The sequence below is a fragment of the Chlorocebus sabaeus genome, chromosome 21, assembly GCF_047675955.1.
Source record: "Chlorocebus sabaeus isolate Y175 chromosome 21, mChlSab1.0.hap1, whole genome shotgun sequence".
Taxonomy (NCBI): Eukaryota; Metazoa; Chordata; class Mammalia; order Primates; family Cercopithecidae; genus Chlorocebus; species Chlorocebus sabaeus.
This window is the reverse complement of record NC_132924.1, coordinates 116,007,628-116,025,113: the sequence shown is the minus strand read 5'-3', so window position 1 is coordinate 116,025,113 and position 17,486 is coordinate 116,007,628. Positions and strand designations below refer to the sequence as shown.

The window sequence follows — 17,486 nt, the reverse complement described above, 5'->3', positions numbered from 1 at the left end:
GCCTGGCTGGTGTTGAGCCAGAAGGAGATGTTTTGTTTGAGGCTGAGGTGGGGGCTCTTCAGAGCCTCTGTGAGAAGGAGGCCCTAATCCATGGCGGCGGACAGAGTTGCAGCTTTCTGCCCCTTTGCCCTTTGGTCTGGACCCACAGGTGAACTGTACCAGCCTCGATCCCAAGCACACACTCTGGAGACCCTCACATCTCACGGTTCCATGTGAGCAAATGGACTGAGAAAGCTGTGTGGCCTGAGAAAAGGCAACCCCATGGCCTGGCTCTCACACAGTAGTTTGCCTTTTTGTTTGACTAAGCATTTTTTTTTTTCTTGTTTTGTGTTTTTGATGGTGGTGGTAGTTTATTTTACACTGACCACATGGAAGAAATCCCATGGTTGTCTGTGATTTTCATGCCCTGTTTCTGCTGGCAACCCTTCTGAGTGGGGTGACTCACTTTTCTGTGTGAAGAGTCTAACTGACCCAGGTAGGAGGTGGAAGCAGCTGTCTGGAAGGCCATTGGGATCCTTATGTCTATCTCTTGGCTTCAGGTAACCAGCTGGGCTTTCACAGGAATGATCTGAATGGAGACAGAAAACAGTGGAAACTAACACTCCCTGCCCAGTCCTGTTTCTGTGAAGCATTTTGTTCTTCCGTTAACTCTTGAGTGATGATGATATTCGGTCGAGGCATTGACATTATGGTAAGAAAGGGAAAAAATGTATGTGTCTTGTCTGTGTATCTGTCTACTGGATGTATATCTCCAAAAGCAGACAAACCCAAGGCTGTAAGGTCAACTAGGATCTGCATTTGGACTCCATAAAAACAAAATCTATGTTGAACAAAGTGATGTTTGTATGCAGTGACTTTCTGGGTGACCTGTGTGTATCTGTCCATTGTGTGTGATTCCTGAGCCCTGTTTTCCTCTGAAGATAGTGAGTGGTAGCCGTCTCCTCACACGAACCACATCTAGAGCACAGATGGCCCTCTGAAGGTGTTTGATCTTACACATTTATTGTTTACCAAACAAGTGTCTGATTCATTCCACAGCATGTGGTGTATTCTACAGCATGTGGATTGCGGTCCCCTGTTTTCCAGGAATGCTTTGCTCCATATAGAGGTTTTACTCTACTCATCACTGCAATTTGCACTCTGCTCCGTGGACACTTGAGGTCTGTGCTGTGTTCCCTGTAACTGGAAATGTGCTCTGAACTTGTCTTTCTCCCTTGGCTGCTCCTGGCCCTTGGTACCAGCTCCCAGGGTGTCCACAACCACTTGGGATAGAAGGTGAAAGTGGAATTTCAAATGGAAGCTTCCTTGGATCTTCGGTGACAAGGTTGGATGAGCTATGGACCCAACATAGGCCCTCTCAGAATTGCCAGGCTTTTGCAGGTGCCAGAGGTGCCATGGGGCCTGCCTGTCTCTGCTGCGTCCAGTGGGTGGAAAACAGCCAATGTGTGGTCAGAATGGCTGGATGGTGTCACAGCCCTCAGATGTCTTCCCTTCCACCTTTTTAAGGTGTCCCAAATAACTCATTTGAAGTGTCTCAAAAGCAAGCAAGCTTTATGAAAATGAATCCTTCCTCAGTTAATCAAATGGGTGAATCCTGACCCTCTCCAGTTTCTTTCCCTGGTCGTAGTGGGGAGCTGGTGTTGGCTATGGGATTCACTGTGGAGTCCTACCCCAAAGGCAAAGAAGACGAAAATAAAGTGTGCAGAGCTGGGCTTGATTCCCAAGTCGCAGTCTGGCTCCCGCTATGGTAGGCGGGACATCTCTCTAGCTGCTCACAGAGATGGAACTAGGGAATTGAGGGAAGAGTTAGGGGTCCAGTGAGATTTACTCGAGTCTGATTTTCCAGGTGAATGAGAAGGGAGGGCTTGGTCCGGGGCTTGGTGCCAACACTTTCCTGGGAGAGGCATGTCATCACCAAAAGCATTTGACTTTGTTGTATGTTAGCAATAAGATTCAGCTGGTCAGATTTTTTGAGCTGCCTTGAAGATGCTGACACATTTTCTGTACTGTGATTATTCTGAAGGCAGAGTAGCTCCAACCATTGTGAGAACCCAAATAAAAATCAATACCCCCTCCTCAAAGAACACTGTTCTGAAACACTTTTCTCTGGAAAACACTGCCCCCCTTTCTCCCAAGGTGCTGCTGCTTTTTGGATTCCATCTCTTTGTATGTGCTAATCTAGTGTACCATGGAACACATTTTGGGAGCTGGGGATTCTGCTTACCTTTAAGGGGGACATTTGTGTCTTATCTGAGATTGGAGGATGCTTTCCAGTGTGAAGGAGTGTGAGGGAACAGGCACAGACACAGACAGTGAGAGCAGGGTCACTTTACTGGTATAGAGACTGCAGCGGGATAGGGAGTTTAGCTGTTGGCAGCTATGGTGTCCTTAATCCAGTCCACATAGTTGTAGACATCGGTGTAGTCTCTAGGTTTGTTCTTCTGGGCACAGCCATTGTCCCAGGAGACAACACCTTAGAGCTCTCCGTTGCAGGCCACAGGGCCACCATCATCAAGCTGGGGAGAAGAAGGGACAAGTTGTATGAAGAGAGAGATGGAGGAGGAATATAGCTACATTTACTCTGAATCTTAAAAGACCCCCCTCCCGCCAGCTCTGTGACTCCACGTCCTTCTCAGGGTGGCGCATTCTCTGTTCTTCCTAAGCAGATAGCATGCAGCCCAAGGGAACCTTCCTCATTTCTCCATGGGGGCACTGCAGGGAGCCTCCTCCGCCCTGCTACCTTGGAAGTTCAAAACTTTTTCCCGGATGGGGCCGGGGTATCAGTGGGAGCCTCAGCATGGGAAGTGATCAAATCCCCTGGCAAGAATCCTTGCCTCCCTTGAAGAAGCCCATGCAAAACATGTTGTCCGTAATCTTTCTCAAGTAACAGGCTTTACACTTAGCCTGGGTCAGCACAGGAGCATCCAGGCACTGCAGCTCGTCTGGGTAGTTGTCTGTGAGGATCAGGAAGAGATCAAAGAAAGTCAAAATGTGGGTCAGGCCAGAGAAGGAGACAATCTAGGATGGAACATTGAAGAGGAACACTGCCCCTGGAGAGGACTCCAAAACATAAGTCCTGGCAAGGGACTCTGGCTTTTAGTTCCCAGAATGATCATTGTTGAACCCAAGACATGATCATAGCAAGTTCTCCATTTGACCTGTCTTTTGATTTTAGGAGCCACATCCTTTATACGTTGCATCTCTCTGGTGCCCAGTGAAGATCCTGGGGGTAATGGGTATTAGAAATGTATCTTAAGCCTGGAGGCCAGAGGATTCAAGTTAAGGGGCATAGTTTATTCTGGAAATTGTGAGGATGGAGGGGAAGTAGAAGGACAAAGGTTCTCACTCACTGCCAGAGCTCAGAGTGTTTCCCCAGCCGGAGATGAGGCATGCAGTGCCAGGAGCTGGAGGGGCAGTGGGCAAAGAGATGGTGGACACATAGGCATTGATGATGGCAGACCTGGAGAGCTTGATCAGCAGGATGTCATTGTCCAGAGTCTTCCAGTTGTATCTGGGGTGGCAGATGGTCTTGGCTGCATTGTTGAACTGTTTCAGTCCCCTGCAGGACTTTGATGTTGTGTTCTCCCAGTCTCACCTGGATGCGGCTGTTGGGCAGGGCAGGTATGGTGATGATCTTCTCCCACAGCCGGGGCACCCATCCCACCTTCCCCAGGGTCCTTAAGCTCCCTGCTCATGGACAGCTCTGGAGGCATGGGGTGGGATGTGTGGCTATATTGCATGGGCAGGAGAGGGATGTGGGTCAGTGTAGGGGTGAGACCCAGGACCTTTCTGCTTCAGAGGTTGGTGGTAGTGAGGTGGGGAAGAGGTAAAGGGATCCCACCGAAGGCTGCTCCTCAACCAGCCTTCCCAGTCTCTTTCCCACAATCTCCACAGTTACTAGCAGTGTGGGCACAAGGAGCTCCTTTAAGATTTCCCAGCATTCTTCACCCCAGGTCTTTGCTAACTGCGCACAGTGCCTGTTCCTCCTTCCCTTCTTGGCCTGGTGAGCACCACTCTTCTGTGTAATCTAATCCAAGGATAGCCATAGCATTAGCATCTCCTGGGAACTTGTTAGAAATGTAAATTCTTGGGCCTTACCCCCACCTACTGATCAGAACCTTGGGGATGGGACCCAGTGATTTGTGCCTTAACAAGCCTGCAGGTGGTTCTGGTGCATACTCAGGTTTGAAAGTTCTTGGTGTATGCAGCGGTTCTCAGCTGTGTCTATGAACTCTATAGTTACCAGAGGTAGAGTGTTAAAGACTCACTGATATTCACACCCTCTTCCTGGAAATTTTGAGTTAATTGCCCTGCGATAGGACACAGACATCAGTATTTTTAAAAACTCTTTCTTAGGTGGCTTTAATATCTGGCTACCCAGCAAAATATACTTGCCTGCTTTTCTCACTAGATCTGACCACCCTAAGATCATCCTTGCCTGCTTTTATGACCACAACCCTTGCTGTTTCATGGGTTTGCCTGGGTGTGAGAGGTTCCTGTCTTGTGTTCACTCTCTGCTCTGGAGAGTCAGCTGCTGCCAACAAGTTTTCTTCTCCACCACCTCTCCCCTCCATCTTACCCAGCCTCAGTACTTTCCTGGGCTGAAGCCAAGCTCTCCCAGGCAACCTGGCTGAGAGCTTTGCAGTCAGGGGCCTCACACTTATGGCTTGTAGCAGTGACCTGCTGACACCACCCACTGTTCGCTGATGAGGGAGCCGCCGCAGAAGTGGTAGCCAGAATTCAGGGACACCTGGCAGGGGACAGAATTCTCCTCACAGGTGTAGCCCCCAACGATCTTGTCATCATCGTCAATGGGGGCAGCAACTGGAGTGGAGATGGGAAGGGAGAAGGCAAGTCAGTAGCATGTTAGGGGTGGCGCTCCCAGCCTGCGGTTGCTTCCTGCTAATTAAAAATCCTTAACAACTACAGTGAGGCTACGCAAGGCAGGGAGCGCTGCCACCCCTGGTGAGCAGCACTGAATGAGTCTTCCAAGTCTCTGAGTCTCCAGGGCACGTAGCTCGGTACCATGAAGGGGCTCAGATCTCTCCTCGGGTCACCAGGGTAAGGTCGCAAGGAATGTCCTCACAGTCCTTCCAGTGGGATAGAAGTTGGGATGTGTCTGTCTTACCCACTGAATGCCTCTCTCTTTTGTTCAGCACCTGTGTACTTCCCCTGGCTATTTGAGCCCTGCATTGCCAGGATACTTTGGAAAAGCTAAGAAAACCCCCTGGCTGCGTAGACCTGGCCATGACCAGCTTTCTCCATAGCTCCGATCTGTGCAGTCAGGGCAGAGTTGAGGGCAGCCCCCAGGCTCACTTCGGCAGAACAAAGGTAGATGTTGTTATTGGCCAATAGGGCAGCAATTCTTAACCCTGGCTGTATGCCTGAAATAGTTAAAAATCACCTGGGAAACTTAAAAGCCCAGAACACAAGCTTCACCCCAGACAAATGAAATTAAAATGTCTAGAGCTGACTCTCTGGCATGAGTAATTTTTCAACCTCCCACGTGCATTCGAGGTTAAGAGCAGCTCTAGTTGTGCTATTCTGGTGCTGTTGGAGCCAAGCCTGAAGCCTGCTGCTTCATTTCATGGGCCAGCCCCACCTGGCCTCCCTTCCCAGCTTCTCCAACCACAGCTCAGATATGGATGAATGACAGTGGTGGGAGTGAAATTAGGGAGAAGTTGAAACAATTGAGGCTTAAAGAGAGCCCAAGGAGGTCGGGAAGTAAAGATGCCAGATGGAGGAAATAGAATATCAGAGCATAGTCTAAAGAGGCGGCAAGAATGGAAGGGTATGTGTCTGCTAGGAAAGGGGGTGGGTGGGGCCTGAGGCCGGGCATGATACTCACCAGCAGCTCCCACAGGTAAGGATCAGGAGTGGATTCATGGTGGTAGAGTGTCCCTGACTGGTGGTGGAGGACCTGTCTTTACACCTCCTGAGGATCGGGAGAAGAGGTGTCTGTAAGGTGAGGGTCACCGCTCCTCTAAGCACAAACAAACCTGCAGCTTTCCCCTTCCCAGGGTCTTGCATCAGCTCAGCTATGTTTGGCCACTCTGTGGGTTTGTGATTCACAGATGATAAGGAAACTTGCCTTCTGAGAGCAGAGAGGGAGACCGGCTGTTTCCTGGAAGGATGCTGGGATGGGAAAGACAGGGGAAGCCAAGTCCCGGATCACAGAGCTGGGCTTTCTTAGGCCGAGGAGATGAGGGTTAGAAGGAGGGAGAATAGCCTGGCTGTTTAGGATCTTTTCAACTATTGTGGATGTATTTAACACACTTAAGGAACTGCAAGCGTTGGTAACAAGCTTGGCTTTTCAGTGTCCTGCAGTCCCCATGAGAGGAGCAAAGTCTTATCTCAGGCTCATGCTTGCAAATATGGAGATGCTTCTCTCTAGTCAGTGTGTGGGAAGGTCAAATCCAAGATTTTGGAGAAAGAGAATTCCAACAATAAGGCATAAGGAGAAGGGAGACTCAGCATTCCTTAGGATTCTGGGCTCCCAGATGGCTCTCCTTCCTACCAAGGCTTAAGGATAGGAAGTGTTTCAAAGAAGGAGGGGGCCCAGGTTATGTAGGAGCTTTCTTGGTGCATCTGGAGGATGGAAATCGAATGGCACACTCCCCCCCTTCTTCAATGTGAAGACATTTGTCTCTCTCATGTGCATCCTGTCACAGATTTTTTTTAGGCATCCTCACTGTTGCCCTGGCAACCTGCACTCAGGGTGATGCAAAGTGACCCACCAGCTCGGGGCTGACATCCTGAACAAGAATGACATGGCCCCGATCGGATATCAGAGTTTGGACCATGGTAAATCTGGGTTACATTTTGATCTGAGAATCAGCAGTAGGTAGAGATTTTAGCACATGTTAAATGGGTCACATGTTCGGTTCAATGACAGAGATTTGGAGGGGTGGATCTAGAATTTTCTATCTTAGATGCAGTGAGATTATGCCGGGCTCAGTACAAAGTGAATCTTCCCAGACAATATCCTGATTTGGGCCCTACCAAGGTTACTAAGACACAGTTGTGTAATTGACTGAGGCACAGCGTGGCCAGAGCAGTGTGGAGATGGAGATGCTGTCTCCGCTCAAGTCTAATAATGTAAGGAAATAAGGAGCTTCCTTATGAGGGTGCTTTCCCTTCTCAGCAACTATCAGCTCAGGTTGGTGATGGGCAGGAGTGAGCAGAGTTCAAGTTTGAATTTTTGAAAGGTAAAAGAATCAGGGATGTTTTGGAGATGGTGAACAAAATGAGAAAAGATCAGAAACCTGGTGGTGAAATTGTATATGTCTAGGGGGCTAGAGGGAGGAAGCAAATGGAAACCAGACAGAATTGGAAAAAATGCCAAAGTGGTGTCTGTGGAGTTGAGAGGACACAGAGAGTACCTTCAGGTTCAGCTCCAGGAATGGCTGCTGAGTCAGCTTCCCCACAGCCAGGAGACCCACTGCTCAGAGATTCCCTTTCTACCCTGTACCCCCTCTAGTCACTGATGGGCTCATACCTGACACTGCTATCCTTAGATTGTGCACGGTGCCTGATTATTTTACAAGAGTTTTCACATAAGCAACAGTGGTGCATTGCTTTTCGTTTATGCTGAGTTTCGCACTCTAACTTCCCACAAACATGCTAATTGTGATTTGTGCAGAGTAAAATTATTTCCATTTATAGAGTAAGACAATGAGATTCAGAAGGATTCTGTCTTGCCCAAGAATACAGACAGAGCTGATCATGAGGCCAACGGAAGCCATGGAGAGCGTAGTGAAGTATGGGAATTGCTGCAGGTGGCATCTAAAAGGAGATTTATTGAGGATCCAGGCAGAGGTCCCCAGAGGACAAACGGTACATTTGATTCCTTCCTGGTCTTTTCTTCCTGGCAGAAATAGATGATTCAATTCATCTTTCTTCTGGCACCTTGTCTCGGAGCCTTACCTTGCCGCAGTTCAAGACTCACCCAGGACATGACCGCCGTGTAGATGACACATTTCTCTGCTCATGAGTAACTGGATAAGCCTGAGGTAGCCGGGTTTCAGAGCATTGACAATATGGGTTTTTCCTGTGTTGTCCCTAAACATATTGTTTCATTTTGTCCCCTTGTCATGGAGTCTTCACAGAACTCCTGCCTTGGAGGATAAGGAGAGACTCTTGCTCTAGCAACTGTAGACACCAGTGTGCACTAAACAGGGAGGTGAACCTTGGTAGAAGGTGGAAAAAATTTTTGGAAATGGGGATTTTTGGATCTGTGCTTGTGGCTCTGACTCTCTGTCTGAAAGGGAACACCCAAGAATATGAGGATTTCTGTATCTAGAGCTTGAAGCCTAGCCTTCTCCAGTATTTTGTGCTCTTCATTAAATGATCACACTATAGTCTGAGGTCATCTTTCTTCAAAAAGGAATGACCTTACAGGCAGAGAACATAGGTGGAGAATGTTACCTCATACTGTAGACTCAGATGTGTAGGATAGATTCAGATCCAGCTGCCCAAGCTCAATTTGGAGGACATGCCAATCTTGGTAGTGTTCATTCTGAACTATAGATATCTTTGTCTACTTCTCCAAGACATCTTTCTGACTTGTTTTAGCGCGTAGCACACCAAACCACTGTCCTTCAATTATGATAACAGTGAATCATTTCTGTGTGCTTACTATATACCATGTAACTTCCTATACAGCATGTAACTCATATAAGTTAAGAATGTTTTATTCATTTTGTCATCATAACCACCTATGGGATTCCCCATTTTACAGATGATCAAATGAACTTTCTGGAGGTGAAGTGACTCTTGCATCTCCCAGAGTAGCAGCTCCTAGCCAGAGCCAGCCTTGCCTGCACTCACAACCTTGGCAAAGCAACCAGAGCTAGAAACAACCTTGAGAGAAGCTTTCAATGACTTTCAGACATTTTGTCCCCCTTTTTTTTCTCTTCTCCTCTCCTGCAATTTTCTCCATCTCCAGGTACAGTTCGGGATGTGGATGCCTGTCCCCACACAAAAACACTTGGGATTCACTCCTGATACCTCAGTTCATCCTGATATCCAAACCTTTAAAGTCAGATCTAACCTACTTGTTTGGGTCAGAGAGATGTGTGTTTTAAAATCCCAGAGGAAGGAGGCAGGGACTGTGTCCTCAGATGATTATTAGTGAAGTGGATTTATGCTTCATTTCAGTTTAAGAGAGTGTTGCTGTGTCTCTGCCTAGAACAGGCAGCCCATTGTGGTCCTGGGTGAGAAGGGAAGCCCACAGGGACCCAGGGTTTGTCACCTGTGGCTGCCTGTGTCTTCAGAGGCAGAATTGAGCTAATCCCATGAAAGGATGGGTGCTGATGGGCAGTTGTGTGGTCGGTTGCTATGGGGCTTGTTGATCTCTCAGATTCCAGGTGAGAAGATCAATGCATGCTTGACCGGCCCCTTCCCAGCAGGCTCTGGTGGCTGCAAACTGGTTCAGGTGTGGAAGATCATACCACTTTACCTTTGGTTTTTCTTTGAAAAACAAACAATGAAAGACAGATGAAAACAAGAATTCTACCAGTGGGCAGGCAGGAATTCTCTTCTGGAAAAGGGATGTTTGTGGCTCTTCCCCACATTCGCCTTGAAAGAGCTTGGCTGCAGAATGGCTACTATTAAAATATCAAAAAAACAGAAGATGCTGGTGAGGCTGCAGAGGAAAGGGAAGGCTTATACACTGTTGGGCAGAGTGTAAATTAGTTAATGGAAGAATTAATGCAGAAAGCAGTTTGAAAATTTCTGAAATAATTTAAAACAGAACTACCTTTCTACCCAGCAATTCCTTTACTGGGCATTTACCCAAAGGAAAATAATTGTTCTGCCAAAAAAGACACATGCTCTTGCACGTCTTTCACGGCACTATTCACAGTAGCAAAGCCATGGAATGAACCTAGGGGGCCATCACATTAGACTGGATAAAGGAAATGTGGTACATATACACCATGGAATACTATGAGCCATGAAAAGAATGAAATCATGTCCTTTTCAGCAACATGGATTGACTTGGAGACCATAATCCTAAGCAAATTAACATAGGAACAGAAATCAAATATCACATTATCATGTATAAGTGGGAGCTGAGCATTGGGTACACATGGATATAAATATGGGAACCGTAGACACTGCAACTACTAGAGGGAAGAGACAAGGAGGGTGGAAAGGGTGAAAAACTACCTATTGGGTACTATGCTCATTGCCTGAATGATGAGATCATTTGTGCCCCAAAGCTCAGCATCACACAGTATACCCACGTAACAAACCTGCACATGTACCCCCTGAATCTAAAATGAAAGTTGAAATTATTTTTTAAAAATGGAGCCTGGTCCAGGAGCAGTGGCTCACGCCTGTCCTCCCAGCACTTTGGATTACTTCAGGTCAGGAGTTCAAAACCAGCCTGGCCAACATGGTGAAATCTTGTCTCTACTAAAAATCAAAAAAAAAAAAAAAAAAAAAAATTAGCTGTGCATGGTGGCTCACACCTGTAATCGCAGCTACTTGGGAGGCTGAATCTCTTGAACTTGGGAGGCCGAGGTTGTAGTGAGCAGAGGCCATGCCATGGCACTCCAGCCTGGATGTAGTTGAGCCAGAAGGAGATGTTTTGTGTGAAGGCTGAGGTGGGTGCTCTTCAGAGCCTCTCTTAGCAGGAGGGCCTAATCCGTGGTGGTGGACAGAGTTGCAGTTTTCTGCCTCTATGTCCTTGTTCTGGACCCACAGGTGAACAGTACCAGCCTCGATCCCGAGCACACGCTCTGGAGACCTTCACATCTCACAGTTCCATGTGAGCAAATGGACTGGGAAAGCTGTGTGGCCTGAGAAAAGGCAACCCCATGGCCTGGCTCTCCCACAGTATTTTGTCTTGGATTTTGAATAAGCATTTTTTTGCTTGTTTTGTGTTTTTGGTGGTGGTAGTGGTGGTTTATTTTACACTGACCACTTTGAAGAAATCCCATGGTTATCTATGATTTCATGCCCTGTTTCTGCTGGCAACCCTTCTGATTGGGGTGACTCACTTTTCTCTGTAAAGAGTGTAAGTGGCCCAGGTAGGAGGTGGAAGCAGCTGTCTGGAAGGCCATTGGGATCCTTATGTCTGTCTCTTGGCTTCAGCTAACCAGCTGAGCTTTGATAGGAATGATCTGAATGGAGACAGAAAACAGTGGAAACTAACACTCCCTGCCCAGCCCTGTTTCTATGAAGTGTTTGGTTCCTCCCTTGACTCTTGAGTGATGATGATATTCAGGCAAGGCATTGACATTATGGTAAGAAAGGGAAAAAATGTATATATCTTGTCTGTGTATCTATCTATTGGATGTATATCTCCAAAAGCAGACAAACCCAAGGCTTTAAGATGAACTAGGGTCTGCCTTTGGACTCCATGAAAACAAAATCCATGTTGAACAAAGTGATGTTTGTATGCAGTGAATTTCTGGGTGACCTGTGTGTATCTGTCCATTGTGTGTGAGCCCTGAGCCCTGTTTTACTCTGAAGATAGTGAGTGGTAGCCGTCTTCTCACATGAACCACACATCTGGAGCACAGATGACCTTCTCAAGGTAATTGATCTTACACATTTACTGTTTACCAAACAAGTGTCTGATGCTTACTTGGGTGTATTCCACAGCATGTGGACTGCAGTCCCCTGTGTTTGCCAGGAAAGCTGTGCTCCGTGTAGAGGTTTTACTCTACTCATCACTGCAATTTGCACGCTGCTCCCTGGACACTCGGAAGCCTGAGCTCTGTTCACTAACTAGAATTGTGTTCTGTACTTGTCTGTCTCCCTTGGCTCCTCCTGGCCCTTAGTACCAGCTCCCAGGGTTGTCCACAACTGCTTGGGACAGACGGTGAAGGTGGAATTTCAAAGAGAAGCTTGCTTGGATCTTCAGTGACGAGCTTGGATGAGCTATGGCCCCAACATGGGCCCTCTCAGAATTGCCAGGAGGAGGCTTTGGCAGGTGCCACACGTGCCGTGGGGCCTGCCTCCCTCTGCTGCCTCCAGTGGGTACAGACCAGTCAACATGTGGCTAGAGTGGCTGGATGGTGTCACAGCCCTCAGATGTCTTTCCAGCCACCTTTTTAAAAGATTCCCAAATAACTCACTTCAAGTGTTTCAATGGCAAGCAAGTTTTATGAAAAGGAATCCTTCCTCAGTTAATTGATCAAATGGGTGAATCTTGACCCTCTCTAGTTTCTTTCCCTGGTCAGAGTAGGGAGCTGGTGTTAGCTGTGGAATTCACTGTGGCGTCCTACCCCAAAGGCAAAGAAGATGAAAATAAAGTGTGCAGAACTGGGTTTGATTCCCAAGTCTCAGTCTGGCTCCTACTATGGTAGGCCGGACATCTCTCTAGCCTGTTCACAGAGATGGAACTAGGGAATTGAGGGAAGAGTTAGGGGTCCAGGGAGATTTACTTGAGTCTGATTTTCCAGGTGAATGAGAAGGGAAGGCTTGGTACAGGGCTTGGTGCCAACACTTTCCTGGGAGAGGCACGTCATCACCAACAGCGTTTGTCATTATTGTTGTATGTTAACAATAAGATTCAGCTGGTCAGATTTTTTGGGCCGCCTTGAAGATGCTGACACATTTTCTGTACTGTGATTGTTCTGAAGGCAGAGTAGCTGTAACCACTGTGAGTAGCCCAAATAAAAATCAATGCCCCTCTAAAGACCACCTTTCTGAAACACTCGTTCCTCTAGAAAACAGTGCCCTGCTTTCACCCAAGCTTCTTATTATTTTTGGATTCCATCTCTTTGTATGTGCCAATCTAGTGTACCATGCAACACATTTTGGGAGCTGGGGGCTCTGCTTACATTTAAGGGAGACAGCCCTGTCTGACCTGAGACTGGAGGATGCTTTCCAGTGTGAAGGAGTGTGAGGCAGCAGGCACAGACACAGACAATGAGAGAAGGGTCACTTTATTGGTATTGAGACTGCAGAGGGACCGGGGGCTTTAGCTGTTGGCAGCTATGGTGTCCCTAACCCAGTCCACATAGTTGTAGACCTTGGTGTAGACTCCAGGCCTGTTCTTCCGGGCGCAGCCATAGCCCCAGGAGACAACTCCTTGGAGCTGTCCATTGCAGACCACAGGGCCACCAGAATCACGCTGGGGAGAAGAAGGGACAAGTTGTATGAAAAGAGAGATGGAGGAGGAATATAGTTACAATTACTCTGAACATTAAAAGATCCCTTTCCAGCCAGCTCTGTGACTCCATGTCCTTCTCATGGTGGCCTATTCTCTGTTCTTCCTAAGCAGACAGCATGCAGCCCAAGGGAGCCTTCCTCACTTCTCCATGGGGGCACGGCAGGGAGGCTCCTTAGCCTCCCACCTTGGGAGTTCAAATGTTTTTCCCGGGTGGGGCCTGGGTATTGGTGGGAGCCTCAGCATGGGAAGGGCTGTTCAAATCACCTGGCAGGAATCCTTGCCTCCCTCAAGGAAGCCCACACAGAACATGTTGCTGGTAATCTTTCCAGGGAAGGAGGCTTCACACTCAGCCTGGGTCAGCACAGGAGCATCCAGGCACTGCAGCTCATCTGGATAGTCAGCTGTGAGGATCAGGAAGAGATCAATAAAGTAGAAATGTGGGTCAGGCTTTAGAAGGAGACAGTAATCTAGAATGGAACATTGAAAAGGAATACTGCCCTGGACAGGACTCCAAAACGTAAGTCCTGGCAAGGGGCTCTGGCTTTTAGTTCCCAACATGATCATTGTTGAACCCCTCCCAAGACGTGATTATAGCAAGTTCTCCATTTGTCCTGTCTTTTGATTTTAGGGGCCAAGTCCTTGAGACTTTGCATCTGTCTTTTGCCCAGTGCAGAGCCTGTGTGTGATGGTCACTGGAAGTGTGTCTTAAGCCTGGAAGTGAGAGGATTCAAGGTAAATGGCATGTTTTGTTCTGCAAATTGTGAGGATGGAGGGAAGAAGGACAAAGGGTCCCACTCACCACCAAAGCTCAGAGTGTTGCCCCAACCAGAGATGAGGCACTCAGTGCCAGCGGCTGCAAGGGCAGAGGGCAGAGAGATGGTGGACACACGGGCATTGATAACGGCAGGCGTGGAGAGTTTGACCAGCATGATATCATTGTCCAGAGTCTCATTGTTGTATTTGGGGTGGCGGATGATCTTGGCTGCATTGATGAACTGCTCATTCCCCTCCAGGACTTTGATATTGTGCTCTCCCAGTCTCACCTGGATGCGGCTGATGGGCAGGGCAGGCATGGGGAAGACCTTCTCCCACAGTCGGGGCACCCATCCCACCTTCCCCAGCATCCTCAAGCTCCCTGTTTATGGACAGGTCAGGAGGCATGTGTTGGGTGTGTAGCCATATCGCATGGTTAGGAGAGGGATGTGGGTCAGTATAGGTATGAGATCCAGGACCTTTCTGCTCCAGCGGTTGGTGGTAGTTGGTTGGGGAAGAGTCAAAGGGATCCCACCAGAGACTGCTCCTCAACCCAATCTCTTTCCCACAATCTCTATAGTCAATAGCACTGTGGGCACAAGGAGCTACTTGACATTTTCCCAGCATTCTTCACCCCAGGTCTTTGCTAGTTGTGCACAGTGCCTGTTCCTCCCTCCCGTCTTGTCCTGGTGAGCACCACCCTTCCGTGTAATCTAATCCAAGGGTATCCATAGCATTAGCATCTCCTGGGAACTTGTTAGAAATGTAAATTCTTGGTTCTTACCCCCACCTACTGATCAGAACGTTGGGGATGGGACCCAGTGATTTGTGCCTTAACAAGCCTGCAGGTGGCTCTGAGGCATACTCATGTTTGAGAGTTCTTGGTGTAGGCAGCGGTTCTCAGCTCTGTCTATACACTCTACAGTTACCAGATGTAGAGTGTTAAATACTCACTGATATTCACACCCTCTTCCTGGAAATTTTGAGTTAATTGCCCTGGGATAGGACACAGGCATCAGTATTTTTAAAAACTCTTTCTTAGGTGACTGTAATGTGTAGCTAACCAGCAAAAGTACTTGCCTGCTTTTCTCACTAGCTCAGTCCACTCCAAGATCATTCCTGCCTGCTTTTATGACCACAACCCTTGCTGTTTCATGGATTTGCCTGGGTGTGAGAGGTTCCTGTCTTGTGTTCACTTTCTGCTCTGGACAGTCAGCTGCTGCCAACAAGCTTTCTTCTCCACCACCTCTCCCCTCCATCCTACCCAATCTCAGTACTTCCCTGGGCTGAAGCCAAGCTCGCCCAGGCAGCGTGGCTGGGAGCTTTGCAGTCAGGGTCCCCACACCTACGGCTTGTAGCAGTGAGCTGCTGACATCACCCACTGTTTGCTGATGAGGGAGCCACAGCAGAAGAGGGAGCCACCACAGAAGTGGGAGCCACCGCAGAAGTGGGAGCCAGAATTCAGGGACACCTGGTAAGGGAGAGAATTCTCTTCACAGGTGTAGCCCCCAATGATCTTATCATCATCGTCAAAGGGGGCAGCAACTGGAGTGGAGATGGGAAGGGAGAAGGCACCTCAGTGGCATATTAGGGGTGGCGCTCCTAGCCTGTGGTTGCTTTCTGCTAATTAGAAATTCTTAACAAGCACAGTGAGGCTAGGCGAGGCAGGGAGCACTGCCACCCCAGTGAGCATCACTGGATGTGGCTCCCAAGTCTTTGTGTCTGCAGAGTATGTAGCTAGGTGCCCAGTGGGGGCTCAGATCTTTCCTGGGATCACCAGGCTGAGGTCTCAAGGAATGTCCTCACAATGCTTCCAGTGGGATTGGAGTTGGGATGTGGTTGATCACCCACTGTATGCTTCTCTCTTTTATTGATCGCCTGTGCACTTCCTCTGGCAATTTGAGCCCTGGATTGTCAGGATACTTTCCCCAAGCTAGGAAAACCCCTTGGCTGTGTAGACCTGGCCATGAGCAGCTTCCCAGTCAGCTCAGATCTGTGTAGTCAGGGCAGAGGTGATGGCAGCCCCCAGGTTCACTTCGGAAGAACATAGGTAGATGTTGTTATTGGCCAATAGAACAGCAATTCTTAACCTTGGCTGTATGCCTGGAATGTTAAAAATCACCTAGGAAGCTTACAAGCTTAGTACACAGGCTACACCCCCAGAAATATGAAGTTAGAACTTCTAGAATTTAGTCTCTGGCATCAGTAATTTTTTAACCTCCCCAGGTGCATTTGAGGTTAAGAGCAGGTATAGTGGTACTATTCTGGTGCTGTCGGAGCCAAGCCTGAAGACTGCTGCTTCATTTCATGGGCCAGCCCCACCTGGTCTCCCAGTTTTACCAACCACAGTGCAGATATGGATGAATGACCGTGGTGGGAGGGAAGTCAGGGAGAAGGTGAAACAGGTGAGGCTTAAAGAGAGCCCAAGGAGGATGGGAAGTAGAGAAACCAGATGGAGGAAATAGAATATCAGAGCATGTCAAAAGAGGAGAGGTAGCAAGAATGGCAGGGCATGTGTCTGCCAGGAAGGATGGTGGGTGGGGCCTGAGACGGGGCATGAAACTCACCAGTAGCTCCCACAAAGGCAAGGATCAGGAGTGGATTCATGGTGGTAGAGAGTGCCTGACTGGTGGTGCAAGGCCCATCTCTATACCTCCCGAGGATCGGAAGACGAGGTGTCTGTGAGGTGAGGGTCACAGTACAGTTTCCTCGCGGTACAAACACATCTGCAGCTTTCCCCTTCCCCGGGTCTTGCATTAGCTCGGCTATGTTTGGCCACTCTGTGGGCTTGTGATTCACAGGTGATAAGGAAACTTGCCTTCTGAGAGCAGAGAGGGAGACCGGCTGTTTCCTGGAAGGATGCTGGAATGGGAAAGACAGGGAAGCCAAAGCCCGGATCACAGAGCTGGCCATTCTTAGGCCGAGGAGATGAGGGTTAGAAGGAAGGAGAATGGCCTGGCTGTTTAAGAATCCTTTTAACTATTGGGGATGTATTTAATGTACTTAAGGAAGAGCAAGTGTTGGTAACAAGCTTGCTTTTCAGTGTCCTGGAGCCCCAGTGAGAGGAGCAAAGTCTTATCTAAGGCCTATTCCTGTGAATATGAAGATGCTTCTCTCCAGTCAGTGTGTGGGAAGGTCAAATCCAAGACTTTGGGGAACGAGAATGCCAACACGAAGAGGTAAGGAGAAGGGAGACTCAACATTCCATAGGATTCTGGGCTTCCAGATGGTTCTCCTTCCTACTAAGGCTTAAGGATGGGAAGTGTTTCAAAGAAGCAGGGGGCACAGGGTAGGTAGGAGCTTACTCAGTACATTTGGAGGATGGAAAACCAATGGTGCACTCCTTCCCTTTTTCAATGTGAAGACATTTGTCTGTCTCATGTGCATCCTGTGATAGGTTCTTTTTATGCAACCTCACAGTGGCCCTGGCAACCTGCACTCAGCATGATGCAAAGTGACCCACCTGTTCAGGGCTGACAGTCTAAACCAGAATGACATGCCCCCGATCAGGTGTCAGAGTTTGGACCATGGTAAACCTGGGTTACGATCTGATCTGAGAATCAGCAGTAGGTAGAGATTTAAGCACATGGTAATTGGGTCACAT

At 48.3% G+C, this 17,486-nt stretch overlaps 1 protein-coding gene and 1 pseudogene across 3 annotated transcripts; both read right to left on the bottom strand.

Annotated features, from left to right (window-relative positions):
- Window positions 1-1,171: 1,171 nt before the first annotated feature.
- On the bottom strand, window positions 1,172-5,886 carry LOC140709712 (putative trypsin-6; annotated as a pseudogene).
- A 6,718-nt stretch (window positions 5,887-12,604) lies between these two features.
- On the bottom strand, window positions 12,605-17,269 carry LOC103227061 (putative trypsin-6). 3 transcript variants are annotated; one of them, XM_073009425.1, is made up of 6 exons: window positions 16,450-17,162; window positions 15,232-15,427; window positions 14,837-14,878; window positions 13,929-14,182; window positions 13,394-13,530; window positions 12,605-13,090 (listed from the first exon to the last, which is right to left on the bottom strand). In XM_073009425.1, exons 1-6 carry the CDS (start codon window positions 16,793-16,795, stop codon window positions 12,938-12,940), a joined length of 1,128 nt encoding a protein of 375 aa, XP_072865526.1. In that variant the 5' UTR covers window positions 16,796-17,162; the 3' UTR covers window positions 12,605-12,937. The 3 variants fall into 3 exon arrangements, with proteins under 3 accessions (XP_072865526.1, XP_072865528.1, XP_072865527.1); XM_073009427.1 differs by lacking the exons at window positions 14,837-14,878; window positions 16,450-17,162 and adding an exon at window positions 17,188-17,269; XM_073009426.1 differs by lacking the exon at window positions 14,837-14,878.
- Window positions 17,270-17,486: the final 217 nt, after the last annotated feature.